The sequence below is a fragment of the Schistocerca piceifrons genome, chromosome 9 (genome assembly GCF_021461385.2).
Source record: "Schistocerca piceifrons isolate TAMUIC-IGC-003096 chromosome 9, iqSchPice1.1, whole genome shotgun sequence".
Taxonomy (NCBI): Eukaryota; Metazoa; Arthropoda; class Insecta; order Orthoptera; family Acrididae; genus Schistocerca; species Schistocerca piceifrons.
In genome coordinates, this window is record NC_060146.1 from 127,828,041 (window position 1) to 127,850,677 (window position 22,637).

The window sequence follows — 22,637 nt, forward strand, 5'->3', positions numbered from 1 at the left end:
GCTTGCAGTAAATACTGGGAGATGAAGAAGCTTGCACAGGATAGAGTAGCATGGAGAGCTGTATCAAACCAGTCTCAGGACTGAAGACCACAACAACAACGAGATCACCTCTGACGTAACATCGAGATGGGTACACAAAAACCCGCTCAAAACAGCTACAAAAAGGATTTGAGTTACTACTAAAAGTGGATGTGCCAAAAATCAAACAAACGTAGTTCTGAAATACCTTGTTGAAAGGCTACTTACTGTCGCATGAATGAACGGAACAAACCGGGTTTCACACGATCGATAGTGGCGGACACCGTGTTGACTGCTACATAGTTGTTCTGTCTGCGGAAAATTCGTCATATGCAAGCGGAACAGAAAAAAATGCGGAAGGGGACCGTTATTAATGGTTGGGGATAGTGTGATCAATTAGTAACGGCCTAACGCAGCTCGGCTCGGAAGGCGTGACGTAATAGTGGCGAGCCTCGTCGACAATGTCGACGGCGACACTCCGACAGTCTGTGGAATTGTGACGTCGAACTGCTTACGACATGAATGAATGAAATATCTGACATTCCTTGTAAACAATGACTCGTTACCAGACTTGGTCACGTGCTAAGAGAAGTGATCCACGATATGCAAACACACGTCTATCCTGGAATAGGACGTGACGTCTCTGATAGATGCCCTGCCGGCACTCTGTACAGTCCATTCCACTACTTAATCAGCGTAGGACAGTTTAGCCATATATTTTAACTTTCATATTTTGTGTACATCATTCCTTTTGAGAGACGTCAGTAAGTATTTTGTATTTATTAAGACTATGTGTAATGAGGCTAAAGCGTTTTTCTTCCAGGCAGAGCATATACAGGTGGTCGGAAATTCCCGTTAGAGACTTCTAGGACTTGTAGAGGGGAGTGAGAACATCGTATTTTGAAGAGGAACCCAGGTCCGGCAACGTCATCTAACGAGACTACAGAGCGTCAAAGTTACAGGCGTCGGCGTCTGTAAATGTACGTATACACGAGGTGATTCCGTGATGATATTACAGACTTTCTAGGATTATGGAGAACGATAAATGTATTAATTTGAAGTAACGATCCCTGTACCGGAAACGAACGACTAGAATGTTATGTACGAAAACCGTTCCGACACCTCTGACAGTTGAATACATGTCCCGGTTCTTGTGTTGCGAAGAGTGTAGGGTTGGTAACTTTCAGTGGTGGTAGTGTGGACAAAAACGAGAAAAAATGTCCGATAAATGTGGGCTCTAAAGTGCGTACCTTAACCGCTGTGAACACTTGCTCAGTAGAGATGGGTTTCACATTAGTGAAGATGAACGAATGGCCATAGCTCCTCATGTATTCCCCAAGGTCAAATCTACATTAAAAGGAACAAGATGTCAGTCCGTCGTCGAAACAGTGAAAGAAAAAGGGGCACACGTTATCAAGGAGCTCACAGAGGAAGAAGTCTTGCACTATTAAAAGAAAGTGTAAAGTTGACAGCCGTCCTTACGATCTTATTTATTGTGTAGCTGCCAGGTTTGGCGCTTCAGTGCGCCATTTCAGGCTGTAGTTGATGCTGAAGGGGTTGACATGATCCATATGCATATACCGCATCAGTGGCCAACATAACTGGTTACACAGCTATCTGTGCACTTTGGTATCAGCACTCCAACCATCAACTGTCAACCAAGGTTGCGAAGTTGTTTAAGATAGTCTGCGTAACCAGTTACGTTGCCCACTGATGCGATATATACATATGGATCGTGTCAACCCCTTCAGCATCAACTACAGTTTGAAGGTGGCACACTAAAGTGCTTAAATTGGTAGATACAAGTAAATAAGATCATAAGGATTGCTGTAGGCGTTTCATTTTTTTGCAATAGTGAACGGCCGCTGTCCCCAAAACCTCCAGTCAAAAGGACAGACATACAAAAAGTCTAGAACTGTTTCCATCAAGGGAAAATTCTCATGGAGCGTTGTACGGGTAGAGGAGGCGAGAGTGTCGAGGGTGTCAGTAACGAAATATGTGTGTTTCTGAAACAAAGTGCCTTACAACAATAGTCCCGTTATTTTATAACAATACCTTGAACATCCTACCCCCATGAACCATGGACCTTGCCGTTGGTGGGGAGGCTTGCGTGCCTCAGCGATACAGATGGCCGTACCGTAGGTGCAACCTCATTTGAGGGGTATCTGTTGAGAGGCCAGACAAACGTGTGGTTCCTGAAGAGGGGCAGCAACCTTTTCAGTAGTTGCAAGGGCAACAGTCTGGATGATTGACTGATCTGGCCTTGTAACATTAACCAAAACGGCCTTGCTGTGCTGGTACTGCGAACGGCTGAAAGCAAGGGGAAACTACAGCCGTAACTTTTCCCGAGGGCATGCAGCTTTACTGTATGGTTAAATGATGATGGCGTCCTCTTGGGTAAATTATTCCGGAGGTGCAATGGCAAAGAAAGCGTTTCTGAAGAAGAGAAATTTGTTAACATCGAGTATAGATTTAAGTGTCAGGAAATCGTTTCTGAAAGTATTTGTATGGAGTGTAGCCATGTATGGAAGTGAAACATGGACGATAAATAGTTTGGACAAGGAGGGAATAGAAGCTTTCGAAATGTGGTGCTACAGAAGAATGCTGAAGATTAGATGAAGATAGATCACATAACTAATGAGGAGGTATTGAATAGAATTGGGGAGAAGAGGAGTTCGTGGCACAACTTGAAAAGAAGAAGGGATCGGTTGGTAGGACATGTACTGAGGCATCAAGGGATCACAAATTTAGCATTGGAGGGCAGTGTGGAGGGTAAGAATCGTAGAGGGAGACCAAGACATGAATACACTATGCAGATTCAGAAAGATGTAGGTTGCAGTAAGTACTGGGAGATGAAGAAGCTTGCACAGGATAGAGTAGCATGGAGTGCTGCATCAAACCAGTCTCAGGACTGAAGACAACAACAACAACAACCTCGAACATCCTCCAGAGCACTCCCGGATCATTTGTCGTTTTATTTTTTCAGTTCTTTGCAGGAGTTCGTTTGAAGCGAACTGAAACTTGTTCTCGGCAGGAACTGCCGTTTATTGCTCAATGCTACCTTTACACGATATAAATTACTGTGCAATGTATTGAGCAAGCGTCAACATTTTTAATTCTTTGCGGTACCCTCGAATATACTGCGTGAAACGTCAGTACCGCCCTAGAAAGGCCAATATCCGGGTTTCGTCAGATCATCAAAGTTAAGCGCTATCGAGCTTGGCTAGCACTTGGATGGGTGACCGGATGGTTGAAAAACTGTGTGAGCACTGTTGGCATGCGGGGTCCGCTCAGCCCTTGTGAGGCATACTGCAGAGCTACTAGATTGAGAAGTACCGGCTCTGGTCTCGTAAACCCGGGAGAGCGGTGTGGTGACAACATGCCCCTCCACATCCGCATTTAGTGACGCCTTCAGGCTGAGGACGACACGGTGGCCGGCCGGTACCATTGGGCCTTAATGGCCTGTTGGGGTGGAGTTTAGTTTAGTTGAGCGCTTGGGAGCTCCCCCTGAAAACTGGCGACCCCAACTGTGACACTTACCCCGGTGAGTGGTCGAGCTTCTCGCCCGCCGGGTCTGTGACGTGTATGCTGACGCTGGAGAGCACCGAGGTGTCCTGGTTGCCCTGCAGCAGCTGCTCCTCGAGCACGCGGAGGTCTGAGCTGCCGGGCAGGATTCCCTCAGCGAACGAGGTGTCGAACGGGTCGGGCGCCACCAAGTCCTCGGCGAGTGCTCGGAGCTCACTCTCGTGGAACGTCTCCTGCTGGCCGCGTGCGGGGGCGGCGGATGGGGGCGGCGGTCTGGCCGGCTTGCTCTCTGCAAACAAAGCACACACATACTCTTCAATGACCAACTTCCTTTCTTCGTCTTTCTTTCTAAATTTTCCCTTTCTTTATTTTTAGCCAATATACACTGTGCGATCAGAAGCATCCAGACACCCATTGGTGGAGGAATGGTAACCTATATTCCTAAACAGCAGATAACAGTGACGGTACTGATGCTGGAGGCTACGATCTCAAGTCGACGTTCTCACTCATCACTAAGGTGTTCCATTGGGTTCAGGTTGGAAATCTGCGTGGATCAGTCCATATCAGCAATGTTCTCCTCCTCAACACGTTCTCACACAGATGCTGCCTTCCTACGGGGTGCACTATCATACTCAATCAGTTACTGTCTCTGGAAAGTTCCCCTACCATTCACAGTATCCAATTCACTTCCTCGTGTATCGTTTTGTTAAGTACAATAAGGGGACAACCCCGTAACCACGAAAACGATCTCATACTACATTGAGGAGCCAAACAAACTGGTACACCTGCCTAATATCGAGTAGGGTCTCCGCGAGCGTGCAGAAGCGTCGCAACACGACGTGGCATGGACTCGACTAATGTCTGAAGTAGTGCTGGAGGGAATTGATACCATGAATACTGCAGGGCTTTGTATAAAACCTTAAGAGTACGAGTGGTGGAGGTCCCTTCTCGACAGCACGTTACACGGCATCCCAGATATGCTCAATAATGCTCATGCCTGGGGAATCTGGTGGGTAGCGGAAGTGTTCAAACGCAGAAGAGTGTTCCTGGAGTCACCCTGTAGCAATTCTGGGCGTGTGGGGTGTCGTATTTTCTGCTGGAATTGAAGTCCGTCGGAATGCACAATGCATATGAATGGACGCAGGAGATCAGACAGGATGCTTACGTACGTTTCACTTGTCAGAGTCATATCTAGGCATATCAGGCATCCTATATCACTAACTGCGACGCACACTGCAAGCTTCTACCACCTTGAACAGTCCTCTGTTGACATATAGAGTCCATGAATTCATGAGGTTGTCTCCATACCTGTATACGTCCACCCGCTCTATACAATTTGAAACGAAACTCGTCCGACCAGGAAACATGTTTCCGGTCACCAACAGTCTAATGTAGGTGTTGACAGGCCCAGGCGAGGCGTAAAGCTTTGTGTCGTGTTGTCATCAACGATACAAGAGTAAGCTTTCGGCCCAGAAAGCCCTCATCGATGATGTTTCGTTGAATGGTTCGCACGCTGATGCTTGTTGATGCCCCAGCACTGGAATCTGCAGCAATGCGCTAAAGGGTTGCACTTCTGTCACGTTGAACGATTCTCTTCAGTCGTAATTGGTCCCATTCTTGTTTCTGGCCGCAGCGATGTCGGAGGTTTGATCTTTTACCGGATTCCTTATATTCGCGGTACACTCGTGAAATGGCCGTAAAGGAAAATCCCCACTTCATCGCTACCTCGTAGATGCTGTGTCCCGTCGCTCGTGCGCCAACTATAACACTACGTTCAGACACACGCAAATCTTTATAACCTGCTATTGCAGCAGCAGTAACCTATCTGACAGTGCGCCAGACACTTGTCTTACAAAGGCGTTGCCGACCGAAGCGCCGTATTTTGCTCGTTTACATTTTTCCGTACTTGAATACGTACGCCTATAGCAGTTTCTTTGGCGCTTCATTGTATAACACCACTTCTCCATACTTCACTATCGGCAGCACACACTATGGCAGGTAACGTTCTCCAAGTATTCTCCAAACACAAACTCTACCATTGGCCTGCCACAGAGTATAGGATGATTCATCACTCCAAATCACTCCAGTAATCTACTCTCCAGTGCCATCGCTGTTACACCACATCAAGCGCCATTTAGCATTGACTACAGAAAAATATTGCTTATGGGGATCTGCTCGACCATTGTACACAATACTCCTCAACTCATGCGCAGCCATTGCGCAGCCTCGATCGCTGGTAGCAGTTTGAAAGTCACGAGGGATTCCTTCATGCAACTTGTCCCAGTCACCAATACTCGACAGTTCCTGACTGTCGGTATACAAGGTCTGTCTGGTCTTGCTTAGCTAGGGTTGTTATTTTAGCCTTGGGCAGGGTTGAAATGTCTCTCATGAACTTGTCCCTCAGGTGATACCCAATGACTGGGACACGTTCGAAGTCACTGAGCTCTCGTGACCGACCCATTTTGCTGTTACTGCTTCTCTGCTGGCAACACAGTACGCGCAGCCTACTTTTATGTCGGCGTGTCTGTCTCTCATAACAAATACACTGAACAACTAAAGGAACTGGTACAGCTGTCTAATATCGTGTAGCATCCCCCCGCGAGCATTCAGAATTGCCGCAACATGATGTGGCATGGACTCGACTGATGTGTGAAGTAGTGCTAGAGGGAATTGACACTATGAATCCTGGAAGGTTGTCCATAAATCCGTAAGAGTACAAGGGGGTGGAGATCTCTTCTGAACAGCACGTTACAAGGCATCCCAGATATTCTCAACAATGTTCATGCCTGGGGAGTTTGGTAGCCAGCGGAAATGTTTAAACTCAGAAGAGTGTTCCAGGAGCTACCCTGTAGAAATTCTCGGCGTGAGGTGTGCCGCATTGTTCTGCTGGTATTGCCCAAGTCCGTCGGAATGCACAGTGCGCATGAAGGGATGCTGGTGATAAGACAGGATGCTTGCGTACGTGTCACCTGTCAGAGTGGTATCTAGACGTTTCAGGAATCCAGTATCACTAACTGCGACCCACACTGCAAGCCTCTACCATCTTGAACAGTCCCCTGTTGACATGCAGGGTCCATGGATTCATGAGGTTGTTCCATTACTGTATACGTCCACTCGCACGATAAAATTTGAAACGACACTCGTCCGAGCAGACAACAAGTTTCCGGTCACCAACAGTCGCCCAGGTGAGGCGTAAAGCTTTGTGTCGTGCAGTCATCAAGGATACAAGAGTGGGCTTTCGGCTCCGAAAGCCTTTATCGCTAATGTTTCGTTGAGTGGTTCCGCATTGAAATCTGCAGCAATTTGCGGAAGAGTTGCGCTTCTGTCACGTTGAAGGATTCTCTTTAGTCGTCGTTGGTCCCGTTCTTGCAGGATCTTTTTCCGGCCGCACCGATGTTGCAGATTTGATGTTTTACCGAATTCCAGATGTTCAGAGAACACTCGTGAAATGATTGTACGGAAAAATCCCCACTTCATCGCTACCTCGGTTATGCTGCATCCCATCGCTCGTACGCCGACTATAACAACACGTTCAAACTCACTTAAATGTTGATAACCTGCCATTGTAGCAGGAGTAACGAATCTAACAACTGCGCCAGACACTTGTTGTCTTACATAGGCGTTGCAGACCGCGGCTCCGCGTTCTGACTGTTTACGTATCTCTGTATTTGTATAGGCATGCCTACACCAGTTTCTTTGGCGGTTCAGTGTAGTATTCAACTCATAGTATACGACTGGATTTTTTGATCAGGTGGTGTACACATATTTTTGTCAACTGACATTAGGGGATGGTCGCGTAATTTCGGGCAGCAGACTGCCGAAGACGAGAGATCCCTCTAAACCCTGGCGCTAGTTGCAGCACCTGCCACATCAGTGCAGTGTGTACTGTAGAGCAGTGTTCCGCAACCTTTTATTACTCCCGGTACATCCACGTGGCCCTGGAGTCAACGTGGCATACAAAAATGTCTGTACCCTGAAAATCGTGTGGATCTTAATACACTCATGGAAATTGAAATAAGAACACCGTGAATTCATTGTCCCAGGAAGGGGAAACTTTATTGACACATTCCTGGGGTCAGATACATCACATGATCACACTGACAGAACCACAGGCACATAGTCACAGGCAACAAAGCATGCACAATGTCGGCACTAGTACAGTGTATATCCACCTTTCGCAGCAATGCAGGCTGCTATTCTCCCATGGAGACGATCGTAGAGATGCTGGATGTAGTCCTGTGGAACGGCTTGCCATGCCATTTCCACCTGGCGCCTCAGTTGGACCAGCGTTCGTGCTGGACGTGCAGACCGCGTGAGACGACGCTTCATCCAGTCCCAAACATGCTCAATGGGGGACAGATCCGGAGATCTTGCTGGCCAGGGTAGTTGACTTATACCTTCTAGAGCACGTTGGGTGGCACGGGATACATGCGGACGTGCATTGTCCTGTTGGAACAGCAAGTTCCCTTGCCGGTCTAGGAATGGTAGAACGATGGGTTCGATGACAGTTTGGATGTACCGTGCACTATTGTGTCCCCTCGACGATCACCAGTGGTGTACGGCCAGTGTAGGAGATCGCTCCCCACACCATGATGCCGGGTGTTGGCCCTGTGTGCCTCGGTCGTATGCAGTCCTGATTGTGGCGCTCACCTGCACGGCGCCAAACACGCATACGACCATCATTGGCACCAAGGCAGAAGCGACTCTCATCGCTGAAGACGACACGTCTCCATTCGTCCCTCCATTCACGCCTGTCGCGACACCACTGGAGGCGGGCTGCACGATGTTGGGGCGTGAGCGGAAGACGGCCTAACGGTGTGCGGGACCGTAGCCCAGCTTCATGGAGACGGTTGCGAATGGTCCTCGCCGATACCCCAGGAGCAACAGTGTCCCTAATTTGCTGGGAAGTGGCGGTGCGGTCCCCTACGGCACTGCGTAGGATCCTACGGTCTTGGCGTGCATCCGTGCGTCGCTGCGGTCCGGTCCCAGGTCGACGGGCACGTGCACCTTCCGCCGACCACTGGCGACAACATCGATGTACTGTGGAGACCTCACGCCCCACGTGTTGAGCAATTCGGCGGTACGTCCACCCGGCCTCCCGCATGCCCACTATACGCCCTCGCTCAAAGTCCGTCAACTGCACATACGGTTCACGTCCACGCTGTCGCGGCATGCTACCAGTGTTAAAGACTGCGATGGAGCTCCGTATGCCACGGCAAACTGGCTGACACTGACGGCGGCGGTGCACAAATGCTGCGCAGCTAGCGCCATTCGACGGCCAACACCGCGGTTCCTGGTGTGTCCGCTGTGCCGTGCGTGTGATCATTGCTTGTACAGCCCTCTCGCAGTGTCCGGAGCAAGTATGGTGGGTCTGACACACCGGTGTCAATGTGTTCTTTTTTCCATTTCCAGGAGTGTATAATTACGAAAGTAATCAGTTGTTATTATTATTGTTATTAATATAAAAGAGGAATATACTCATGCCTTTCTCATCAACTTTCTCATTAAGTTTAATTCATTGAAGAAAATAGACATTTATAAAACGAATTTTAAAGTAAATAACTCTACTTTCAATGTGATACTTTACCTTGCTTAGCTGCACACAGACTGCTGATTTGTCGCGGAATCATTGACAAAGCGACCGTAATTTGAAAAAATGCTCAAATGTTTGTGAAATCTTATGGGACTGCTAAGGTCATCAGTCCCTAAGCTTACACAATACTTAACCTAAATTATCCTAAGGATAAACACACACACCCATGCCCGAGGGAGGACTCGAACCTCTGCCGGGACCAGCCGCACAGTCCATGACTGCAGCGCCTTAGCCGGCCGTAGTGGCCGAGCGGCTCTAGGCGCTACAGTCTGGAGCCGCGCGACGGCTACGGTCACAGGTTCGAATCCTGCCTCGGGCATGGATGTGTGTGATGTCCTTAGGTTAGTTAGGTTTAAGTAGTTCTAAGTTCTAGGGGACTGATGACCTCAGCAGTTAAGTCCCATAGTGCTCAGAGCCACCTTAATTGGTCAGCGATTGATTTGAATTTCTCTCTCCCTCTTTGATGGTTTAATTTGTCAACGTTGAGAAACCCACTTCAGACATATATGGAGTTGAAAATTTTAACAATGCGTTAACTGCCTTCTCACAGATAGCCGGGTTTTCACTGCGTATTGATAATCAAAATACGAGACAAGAAAAAGAAACCACGAACGAATTATCCAAATGGAAAGGAAATCGGTAGACGTATTGTACATCTACAGACAAACAAATGATTACAATTTCAGAAAAATTGGATGACTGATTGAAGGGAAAGAGTTTGACAAATTGAGCAAGTCACTAACACGTCTTCAGACACTTATCCGATCTGATACCTCATTTATTGTGTCTTAACCGGTGAGTCCTGCTTTAAACTGAGCTTTGATGATCACCGAAAATGTATCTGGAGGGGCTCCAGACGGTGGTGGGATATGAACTTGATTGTCACCCAAAATACAGCCTGACAAGCAGGAGTGAGGGGCCATTTCTTTTCATAGCAAGGCCCTTTTGGTTGTCATCTGCGGCTCTCTTAACAGTGCAGTGGTACGTCGATGATACTCTACTCCCCTTTTTGTTGCCTTCATAGCAAGCCACGTTGGACTTATATTTGCCGGCCGAATTGGCCATGCGGTTAAAGGCGCTGCAGTCTGGAACCGCAAGACCGCTACGGCGCAGGTTCGAATCCTGCCTCGGGCATGGATGTTTGTGATGTCCTTAGGTTAGTTAAGTTTAACTAGTTCTCAGTTCTAGGGGACTAATGACCTCAGCAGTTGAATCCCATAGTGCTCAGAGCCATTTGAACCATTTTTTTTTGGACTTATATTTCAGCAAGATAATGTTTTCGGTGCTTTCCAAACCCTACGTTGGCCGGCAAGGTCACCAGATCTCTCCACAAATATGAACGTTTGGTACATTATGGGGAGGGCCATCGAACCAGCTCTGGATTTTAACGTTCTAACGCACCAATTTGACAGAATTTTGCACAATATCCTTCAAGAGGACATCTAACAACTTTGTCAATGAATGCTTAACCAAATAACTGCTTGCACAAGGACCAGAGGTGGACTAACGTATTACTAACTTACTCAATTTGTGACATTCTTCCTCTTAAATAAATAGTCCAATTGTTCTGAAACCGTAAACATGTGTTTCTCTGCAGAGGTATGTCACATCTACCAATTTCCTTCCCATTCGAATAATTTCTTCGCGGTAAGTCGTTTTCTGTCTTACAGTATATTTCTGAATGTTCTTTCTTTGTGAATACATATATGCCGTGTACAACTATGTGTTGCTGTAAAGGCTGGCTGGCTATTCACACAAGCAAATAAATAATTTACGAAAGACACAAAGCCCACAAAGCACCAGATCTTGTTGTACAGCTGACGCTAATGGTATCATGAGAGATGTACACAACTACTATTTAAGACTATATACTAACATACGAATAGCAGCAGAATATGAAACGCAACTATTGAGTGTCGGCAGGCTACAGAAGAGTTTTAGACAACATAGAAAGAAGGATCCTTCATTGTATGATTATATGATAGCGGAACATACACTGGTAGCAGTTACTTCTGTAAAATATCTGGGAGTATGCGTGCGGAACGATTTGAAGTGGAATGATCATATAAAATTAATTGTTGGTAAGGCGGGTACCAGGTTGAGATTCATTGGGAGAGTGCTTAGAAAATGTAGTCCATCAACAAAGGAGGTGGCTTACAAAACACTCGTTCGACCTATACTTGAGTATTGCTCATCAGTGTGGGATCCGTACCAGATCGGTCTGACGGAGGAGATAGAGAAGATCCAAAGAAGAGTGGCGCGTTTCGTCACAGGGTTATTTGGTAACCGTGATAGCGTTACGGAGATGTTTAATAAACTCAAGTGGCAGACTCTGCAAGAGAGGCGCTCTGCATCGCGGTGTAGCTTGCTCGCCAGGTTTCGAGAGAGTGCGTTTCTGGATGAGGTATCGAATATATTGCTTCCCCCCTACTTATACCTCCCGAGGAGATCACGAATGTAAAATTAGAGAGATTAGAGCGCGCACGGAGGCTTTCAGACAGTCGTTCTTCCCGCGAACCATACGCGACTGGAACAGGAAAGGGAGGTAATGACAGTGGCACATAAAGTGCCCTCCGCCACACACCGTTGGGTGGCTTGCGGAGTATCAATGTAGATGTAGATGTAGATGTAGAAGCAGCTGCTGATACATGTTGCTGGACACAGGACCTCGTGAATTGGACAGTCTGAAATCTGCCTCCGAGACGTGCCACCGACTGACCTTTGGTGGTCGGTTCTTCGGCGTCGTCGTCGAAGGCGGCCCAGGAGCTGGGGCTGTCGCTGGCGAGGACGATGTCGACGTCTGGAGAGATGGGGAAGGCGCGCGGCTTGCGGCCCTGAGTTTGTGACTGGGGGAGCGCGGGCGGCTGGTCTGTGAGCCCGGCGACCTCGCTGTCGAACGAGTCGTGCGCGGTCTGCTCGCCGAGCACCGCCGCAGCGACACTGGTGTCGAACGGGTCGCGCTCGAGGCCGAGGCCGAGGTCGAGGTCTAGCTGCTGGTCCTGGTCGGCGCCGTCCGCCGGCGGCTGGTAGGACGCCTTCCGCGAGACCGACTCTTTGGCGAGGGCCGCGAACTCGTCGTCGAGGTCCTCCTCCTCCTCGTCCTGGCCGTCGGGGAAATCTACAACCTGCCAAACGACAGCATAACTTACCCAGGTATCATCTACAAACACACTAGACATACAAGTGAATCGTCAACTGTTGAAAGTAAATAAGTCAAAATTTTCAACTTTCGTTTTTTTCTGAATATTATATTTAATTCTAGGCCTTTAGGCAATCTACACTTATATCTACAACAACGTACCTACTCCGCGAGGCACCGCACGGTGTGTGGCGGAGGGTACCCTGTACCACTAGTATTTATTTCATTTCCTTTTCCATCCAGAAAGAGAGCGAGTAACAAACGACAGTCTACATCTGTATACGGTATATACTCCACTAGCCACCAAGCGGTGTGTGGTGGAGGGCACAATTCGCGCCAAAGTCATATCCCCCCCCCCCCTACCTCTGTTCCACTCACGGATCGCGCGAGAGAAAAAGACTGTTTGAACGCGTCAGTACGAGCTCTAATTTCCCTTATCTTTGAATGGTGATCATTGCGCGATTTGAGAGTTGGTGGTAATAATATATGCTCTACTCCCTCGGTGAAGATCGGATTTCGGAATTTAGTGACCACCCCCTTCTGTTTAGCGCGCCGTCTATCTGCAAGAGTGTCCCACTTCAAACTTTCTATGAGATTTGTAACGTTCTCGCGATGGCTATTTGTACGTCACGAATCTTCCCGCTCTTCTTTGAACTTTCTCAATCTCCTGAATCAGACCCATCTGGTAAGGGTCCCACACAGACGAACAATACTCCGAGACTGACGAACTAACGTATTGTAAGCTATTTCCTTAGTTGAAGGACTGCATCGCTTCACCATTCTACCAATAAACCTAAATCTAGAGTTCACCTTACCCGTTACTTGTGTAATCTGATCATTCCATTTGAGATAATTTCGAATAATCACTCCCAGATACTTGACGGACGTTACCGCTTTCAAAGACTGGGCATTTATTTTGTACTCGTACATTAAAGGCGATTTTCGCATCATCCGCAAACAGCTTAAGGCCGCTGTCAATACCACCAACCAGATCGTTTATGTAAATCGTAAAAAGCAGGGGAACTATTACGCTGCCCTGGGGCACACCTGAAGTTACGCGTGTTTCTGCTGAAGTCACCCCGTTCGGGACGACATACTGCTTCCTGTCTGTCTACATGCCTTCATATCAGCCCTGATTTCTTGTACCTTATCTTCGTGGTCTTTACGCGAAATGTATGTTGACGGCAGTGGAACCGTTCTGCAGTCAGCTTCAAATGCCGGTTCTCTAAAGTTTCCCAATAGTATTCCTCGCAAAGAGTGGTACATTCCCTCACGGGATTTCCCTTTGATTTCCCGAAGCGTCTCCGTAATACTTGAGTATTGCTCGAACCCACCGGTAGCATGTCTAGCATCCCTCTTCCGAATTGCTTCAATGTCTTCCCTTAATCCGACCTGATGTGGATCACAACACTCGAGCAGTGCTCAAGGATAGATCACCCTAGCGTGCTATATGAAGTCTTCTTTAAAGATGAACTACACTTTCCCAAAATTTATCCAATAAACTGAAGTCGACCATTCACCTTCCATACTAAGACCTGTACATGGTCGTTCCATTTCATTCCGCTTTGCAACGCTACGCCCGTATACGAGGCGATCAAAAAGTCTCTCCGCAGTGCCGTATGGTTGTTAGCCGCGCGTGCCGTACGATTGTTTGCCTGCCTGTGTTACTTCCCTTCAAGTGGACTCTCCCAACATTCCACTGTTTCGTTTATCTTAGCCAGCGTCAATAGTATCGCTGGTCTGTGTCGTTACGTGTTGACGTGGACGTTTAAGTTTAGTTATTTTGTTCGTTTGTTTCGTTTTTGTCACTGTTACAATGCTAACCATTGAAGAACGTGTGTTTTAGTCGAACAAGTGTCCAGAGCTTGCGGTAAATACACAGTTTCAGTTCGTCAAACATTTAATTCAGTTTTTCCGGAGTCAACACTGACACATCGCGATACTGTGCGAGATTTGATTAACAAATTTCGAAGTACGGGTTCAGTGACAGATGCACCGAGAAGTGATCGTCCTAGCGTTTTGTCTGACGATAAACTAGTCGATATTTCCGATAAAATGTCCATGAGTCCGAATAAGTCAGTAAGAGAACTCGCCCAGTAAATCGATGTTGGTGTCGGAACGGCCCACACAGCTGTAAGGAAAAAATTAGAACTTTTCCCGTATAAAGTGACACTCGTGCTGAAAAATACTGATCATGGCAAGAGACTGCATTATTGTCAATGATTCAAAAATTTCGTTCAACAAAATGGCAGGGATATTCTTAATGAAACGTTTCTCACTGATGAGGCGTGGTTTCATTTATCCGGGTATACGAACTCGAAAAATTCTCGTATGTGGAGTACTGCAAATCCACTGTGTTTTCATGAGGAACCACTTTATTCTGAGAAAATAGGAGTTTGGATTGCAATTTCTAGACGTCGGATTGTGGGTCCCATATTTTTCAACGAAACTATAAACACACAACGATACTGCAGTGATATTCTGTACCCATTCATAGGAGAACTTGTGTTAAGTGAAATACTGAACGGTTATTTTCAACAGGATGGTGCAACCGCACATACAGCTCGCGTTTCACTGTCGCTGCTTGCTGATGTTTTTGGTGATCGCAAAATTTCACAGGGACTTTGGCCTCCACGATCGCCTGACCTAACACCACCTGACTTTTTCTTCTGGGGTGCAGCGAAAGTAACTGTCTATAAAAACCGTCCAAAACCCATCGATGAATTGAAAACTGGAATATCCACTTTTCCTGCTTCTGTTACAGAAGAAATGTTACAGCTTGTGTTTGGAAACATGATTAGACGAATTGAATTGTGTATTCAACAACAGGGGGGGCCTTCCAACATTTAATTCAAATGGCTCCAAGCGCTATGGGACTTAAAATCTGAGGTCAGAAGTCCCCTAGACTTAGAACTTCTTAAACCTAACTAACCTAAGGACATCACACACATCCATGCCCGAGGCAGGCTTCGAACCTGCGACCGTAGCAGCAGCGCGATGCCGGACTGAAGCGCCTAGATCCGCTCGGCCACAGCGGCCAGCCTGCCATTTAATGTGAAATTTGTAAGTAAAAATGAATATTCAATAAATTAATAACTCGTATTTCACTGAGTTTCATTTCGGTATATTCACTGCGGCATATGGCACGCGCGGCTTACAACCACACGGCACTGCGGAGAGACTTTTTGAACACCCCGTATTTAAAAGACGTGACTGTGTCAAGTAGGACACTACCACTACTAGATCTACATCTACGTGATTACTCTGCTATTCACAATAAAGTGCCTGGCAGCGGGTTCAATGAACCACCTTGAAGCTGTCTCTCTACCGTTCCTCTCTCGAACGGCGCGCGGGAGAAACGAGCACTTAAATTTTTTTTGCGAGCCTTGATTTCTCTTATTTTATCGTGATGATCATTTCTCCTTATGTAGGTGGGTGCCAATAGAATGTTTTCGCAACCGGAGGAGAAAACTGGTGATTGAAATTTCATGAGAAGATCCTGTCGCAACGAAAAACACCTTTGTTTTAATGATTACCGCTCCAATTCGCATATCATGTCTGTGGCATTATCTCCCCTATTTCGCAATAATTCAGAACGAGCGGTCCTTCTTTGAACTTTACTAATGCTGCCTCCGAACATTACGGGTTTGCTTTTCCTATTCATCCCCATTAATGTTTTGTACTTTTAGAGCTAGCCGCTGTTCATCGTACCAACTAGCAATCCTCCCACAGCCACTCGACTTCAAAACTTTCCCGTGCACCACAGCATCATCAACAGACAACTGCAGATTATTTCCCATCCTATCTGCCAAATCTTTTTTGTGTATAGATAACAACGGCGGCCCTATCACACTTCTCTGTGGCACTCCTGACTACACCCTTGTCTCTGATGAGGACTACATACTGGTTTCTGTTACTTAAAAAGTCTTCGAGGCATCCACATATTTGGGAACCTATTCTATATGTTTGTACCTTCGTGTCAAATGCTTTTCGGAAATCTACCGGAGAAATATGAAACCTGCATGTTGCCCTTCATCCACAGTTCGCAGGATATCATGTGAGAAAAGAGGAAGCTGAGTTTCGGACGAGCAATGCTTTTTAAAAGTATGTTGTTCGTGGAAATAAGTTGTGTGGTCTTGAGGATATTTATTATATTCGAACTGAGAATGTGTTTAAGAATTCTGCAGCAAACCGATGTTAAGGATATTGGTCATTTATTTTGTGGTTCCATTGTTTTATCCTTCTGATAAACAGGAAATAGAAATCGTTTGGTGATGAAATGAAACATGTCATGGCCCTACAAATGATAGAAACGAAGATGGTGTTTACGCTTTTCGTAGTTGAAACCAAATACGTTACTGACTTATTACGCGTGATGAAACTGTTTGACTGCAATATGAGTATATCGTTGATAAACTTGCTCTTTTCCTTTCTTGTGGCGCTGACAATCCTTGTCAGTGTTCATTGTCTTTCAGGTGAGCAATAGTTGAAATATTACTGTAGAAGAATAATAGTACTGACTATAGCAGAAATAAAGTAAATAATGCTGCTACAAGAGGACTGCCTTATCGAAATTGCAAAGATAATTATGTTCCAGGGAAAGCAGTTGGAGAATCATGCAAGTAAATATTAATCTTACTTGGAACAACAGCATGAAAATGCCAGAGATGTAAGTAGAAGTAATATTTATTTTTATCTACAATACAATTCTTTTATTATTAATTTCCTTTCAGATGGAGATTGAAAAGTGATGCTTCTGTTGAGGTAAATCGACGTAATGACGTTTTGGAAAAATTTCTTCATCTTCCTACCAAATTTGCCCAGCATTTAACATCTGAAGCAACTTATTGAAGCAGAGGAAGTATATCAGAGGCGATCTCTGGGAAATCCGATCCAGAATTTTGTGAAAAGTGCATCATTGTGTTGCAGCGTTTCTTTATCATATAACACGTGGAAGTGAAAGCAAATAGGTTTGCCAGGAAGCTTTCTTGGATGTACATGCAGTGACAAACTCGTGTCTGTAAATTACTATTTAAGGATACGTCACCTGTTGATAAACGTGGGAAAAATCCGAACACCAAAAACATACCAGAACAGAGCTTTGCACTGATTCATACCTTTCCTGACAAGAACCTCACATTATTCACAAAAGGTAGTAATCAAACAGCTTTTAGTGAATTTTCGTGCTTATGGACTATCGTCTCAGTTATGTGACTTGATTCGTGATTTCCTGTCAAAGAGGTCACAGTTCGCATTAAAAGACAGAAAGTCATCGAGTGAAACAGAAGTGATTTCTGGCGTTCCCCAAGGTAATGTTATAGGCTCTCTGCTGTTCCTTATCTATATAAATGATTTAGGAGACAATCTGAGTAGCCGGCTCAGATTGTTTGCAGATGATGCTGTTGTTTATCGTACAGTAAACTCATCAGAAGATCAAAACAAATTGCAAAAGATTTAGAAAAGATACCTGCATGGTGCGAAAATTGACAACTAACTCTAAATAATGAAAAGTGTGACGTCATCAACATGAGTGCTAAAAGAAATCCGTTAAACTTCGATTACACGATAGATCAGTCTAATCTAAAGACCGTAAATTCATCTAAATACCTAGGAATTACAATTCCGAACAATATAAATGAAAGAAGATATAGGAAATGCTGTGGGAAAGGCTAACCAAAGACTGCGTTTTATTGGCAGAACACTTAGAAAGTGTAACAGATCTACTAAAGAGACAGGCTGCATTACGCTTGTCTGTCCTATTTTGGAGTACTGCTGCGCGGTCTGGGATCCTTACCAGATAGGATTAACAGGGTATATCGAGAAAGTCCAAAGAAGAACAGCACGTTTTGAACTATTGCGAAATGGGCGAGAGAGTGTCACGGACATTATACAGGATTTGGGACGGACACCATTAAAACAAAGACCTTTCTACTTGCGGCGGAATCTTCTTACCAAATATCAATCACCAACTTTCTCCTCTGAATACGAAACTCTTTTGTTGACGCCGACCTAATATAGGGAAAGACGATCATCGTAATAAAATAATGGAAATCAGAGCTCTCACAGAAAGATTTACGTGTTTGTTTTATCCGTGCGCTGTTCGAGAGTGGAATAATAGAGAATTATTGTGAAGATGGTTCGTTGAACCCTCTGCCACGCACTTCAGTGTGATTTGCAGAGTATCCGTATAGCTTTAGATGTAGATAACATTCCCATAATCGGCTGGCGTGACCACAGTGCCGGCCTGAACCCAAGGTAACACCTCTGCAACGAGTCAGAACATGACACTGCTCTAGTCCAACATCACTACCTTCTTGGGATTCGGCTTTTGAGGAAGAATGGGTTGCTGCTCCTCTTCAGGAATTCAGACACTTCATTGAAAGTGTTCCAGGCCATCGTAAAGTTTGGATGCACTCAATATTTAATGTCCAGTAACAGATGATATGTTGTGTAACTACAAGGGACCCAAGAGCTAGAGAGCACTGTGTGGTGGTATGGCGATTTGAACTCAAGTAGGTGGGTAGTAATGTAAGACTTACCTGTACTTTGACGCTGGGCTCAGAAAGAGCGGCTGATGTGGTAAGGACCCCAGTGGAGTCGGGCGCTGAGATGAGGTCAAACTCGGCGACCAGGTCGCGCAGGTCACCTCCGGGTTGGTGGTCGTCTGCTGCTGCCTTGTCGTGGTCGTAGTCTGGCGCGGTGGTCGGTAGGGGACTGGGGGAGGCGGACGCCCCGAGGGCGTCGATCAGCAGGGGGTGTGGCGACGGTGACGGCTGCGTCTGTGGCGCGGGGGCTGTGGGGGGCGCGGGGACGTCGTCTAGGTCGTCGAGCAGCGACTTGGGGGCGGGCTAGAGGGCAGAGAACAAGGGCCACTTGCAGGGGCCAGAGTTGCCAAATCGAACTGGCAGAAAACTGGGAGCTGATGCACTTAGAAGTTAGGATATAAAAACAAGGCATAACATTTCAATCATTAGATAAGCATTTCCTTATAACATTTACTACCTGACAAAAAAGTGAAGCCCCTAGCAGACATGATCAGACTTCAGTGTAACTTCGTACATGGGCACACCATTGGTGCGTGTGTAAATGTTTGGAGTTGCAGTTCTCTGTGACAGGTAGGACAGCCACCAGGGTGCATTATTGCTGTTCATGTTCCGCGTTGTTACCAGAACTGGTACAGGGTCAGTGTCAGATGTTGAGCGATCACTGTGAAGGACATGGAGAAGCTGTGTACTTGTTTGAGACAGCATTATCAGCACCTGAGAGAGTTTGAAAGAGGCCTCAGTGTACGTTCACACCTGGCCCGCTAGACGAATCGTGCAATAGTTTTGTGGGGCATTTGGATGTGGCAGTGGCCCAGAGTTGGATTGTGTGGGAATGTGGGGGCAGGCATACTTCCCATCGACCACCTCTGATCAATGCAAGGGACGAACACCGTATTGTGCACCAAGGATATTGTAACTCCTTCACACATGTGCCTGGTATCTGAGAACCAGTAATGGATTCCCTGCCACATTTCGTGTCATTCCGCACTACTGCTCGGAGATTAGCAGCATCTGGTCTAGGAAACTACCGTCCCATTTGTAGGCTGCCATTAACACCGCTACATAAATAGCTACGTTTGGAGTGGTGCTCTGACAAGGAACCATTGACTGGTGACGAATGGCGTCGTATTGTATTCATCGAAGATCGGTGCTTCTGCACTGCCTCAGATGACTATGGTCGAGTATGGCAGCAATCTGGGAAGAGTTCCCAGTCTTTCAGTGTATTGGAGGCACAACCAAGTTACTCGTGACGTCATGCTGGGAGGGTTGGGGGTTGTTTGGGGGAGGAGACCAGACAGCGAAGTCATGGGTCTCATCGAATTAGATGAGGAAGGAAGTCGGCTGTGCCCTTTCAAAGGAACCATCCTGGCATTTGCCTGGAGTGATTTAGGGAAATCACGGAAAACCTACATCAGAATGGCCGGACGCGGGACTGAACCGTCGTCCTTCATGTTGGGAGGATCAATTGCGTATGGCTTCAGGTCTTGACTGGTAGTGATTGACGGTGTTCTGACGACACAACGACGCATCTCGGATATTCTGCGTCCTCAAATTTTATGTGCTATGGGACCGTATTGAGGAGTCAGTTTTCAGCAGTAACATGCTCCACAACATATGGCATGTGTCTCTATGAACTTGGTGCACGTGTTGAGGTACTATTGTGGTCAGCAAGATCTCCAGATCTGCCCCAATAGCACATGTTTGGGACCAGCTCGGATATCTATTACATCCCAGTGTCAGTATTCAGGATACCAAGCACTGGTTACAACAATTGTGGACCAACATGACTCAGGAGAGGCTATAACGTCTTTATGACACGTTACCCAATCGAATGAGTGCTTGCATCTAGGCCAGAGTGTATGCAGTACCTGTTGCAAAAGCTTTTATTGTCTTGTCGTCTGTACTGTCGAATACCTGAGTTTCACTTTCAAATGTTCAAATGTGTATGAAATCTTATGGGACTTTACTGCTAAGATCATCAGTCCCTAAGCTTACACACTACTTAACCTAAATTATCCAAAGAACAAACACACACACCGATGCCCGGGATCAGCCGCACAGTCCATGACTGCAGTGCTTTAAACGGCACGGCTAAGTTTCACTTTCATACAAGACTACACTCCAAGCAAACATTTTCAGAAAAAAACTTCCCTACACACAAAGGTATAGTCGATGTTAACGTACATCTTTTTTCAGAAAACAATTTTTTAATATTGCCAGTGTACATTTTGTATGTTGTTCACTTCTGCTCACAGCAGTTATTTTGTTCCCGAAATTTCTAAAATCTTCTTTTATCTCTAGCACCTCATTTCCTAATCTAATTTCTTCAGAATGATCCTATTTAATTCGACCTCAGTCCATTACAGGTTTCATTGTGGTCGTCACACCTTATAATCTTTATACATGTGTGGTGTCTTCTTTCGAACATGTCCGTAAGAACAGACAAATGTATATCTTTGAGTGGTGATGACACGACTGATGCATAAATTTATATGAAATAGGGAATCGCAACAGAAAGGGCAGGAATGGGTAGCAATTCGTGACTTCCAGTTGCACAAGGGATGGTGGTAATGCAGACTTCCAGGTAAAATCTAAAGCAGTCATTACTGTTGTCAACGTGAAGTACTGTGAGTTAATGGAACACATTTGTTTCCAAACGAAACATGCCGCATAAGAGGGCTATTCAAAAAATTCCGGAATTTTGTCCACAAAATTTTTCTACCCTTACCTATTACTTATAGTGCGTGGTCTCCTTCGAAATACTCTCCTCCACGAATGATAAACCGCTCGCATTGCCATTCCAACTTCCGGGAGCAGTCTTGGTACGCCTCTTACTGCATCGCGCGAAGCGCCGTCTGCGAAATTTCTTTTATCTCGTCTATCGTTGCAAATATTCGTCCTTTGAATGGGGTTTTCAACTAGGGAAATAAAAAAAAATCCGCAGAGGCCAGGTCTGAGGAGTATGGAGGATGATGTAGTACAGTGATTTCGTTTTTTGTGCAATAGTCACGTAACCAGAGGGATGAATGTGCGATTGATTTATCGTGATGCAAGAGCCATGAATTGTCTCGCCACATTTCGGGCCATTTCCTTCTCACATTTTCTCGCAGGCGTCGCAACACTCCCCGATAGCACCATCGATTAACAGTTTGTCCCTGTGGCACGAATACATTATCAACTAATCCTTCAAAGTCGAAGAAAACTATCAGCATAGTTTTGAATTTGACTTGACCTGATGAGCTTTTCTCGGTTTTGGAGAACCTTTCCCGATACATTGTGAAGACTGGACCTTGGTCTCAACATCATAGCCGTTGATCCACGTCTCATCACGAGCTATGATGCTCCTAAGGAAGATTTCGTTCTCATTTGCGCGACCCAAAAGGTCTTCACAGATTGTGGGGCGAAGGTCTCTCTGTTATTGACTCATGAGCCGTGAGACGAACTTGGTGGCTACACGATACATTCGAAGTTGCTGTGTCAGGATTTCATTACATGATCTAACTGGTATGTTGCATTCTTCTACAGTCTCTCGGACAGTCAGTCTTCGATTGGTACGCACAGTTTCGTTGACGTTCCTGACTTGAGCGTGGTCGGTAGACGTCGAAGGGCGTCCTGAACGAAGGCCATCTTTAACATCCGTCTGGCCATTTTTGAACCGTGTGAACCATTCGCAACACCGAGTGCGGCTTAAGCAGTCATCACCGTAGGCTTCTTGCACCATTTGATGCGTTTCTGTAAAGATTTTCTTGGGTTTCACGGAAAATATAATGCAGACGCGTTGCCCCTCTAACTCTGCCATCTCGAAATTCGCAAACTG

The 22,637-nt window shown here is 46.1% G+C and overlaps 1 protein-coding gene across 1 annotated transcript in view; it reads right to left on the reverse strand.

The window, feature by feature from the left end:
- LOC124716751 overlaps positions 1 to 22,637 on the reverse strand; it is a 324,669-nt gene that overhangs the window by 226,048 nt on the left and 75,984 nt on the right. Inside the window, exons 6-8 of the mRNA XM_047243294.1 lie at positions 18,815 to 19,123; positions 11,856 to 12,261; positions 3,559 to 3,832 (exon numbers count right to left, since the gene is read on the reverse strand). Coding sequence (XP_047099250.1) covers positions 3,559 to 3,832; positions 11,856 to 12,261; positions 18,815 to 19,123 — 989 coding nt within the window. The remainder of the gene's footprint in view (positions 1 to 3,558; positions 3,833 to 11,855; positions 12,262 to 18,814; positions 19,124 to 22,637) is intronic.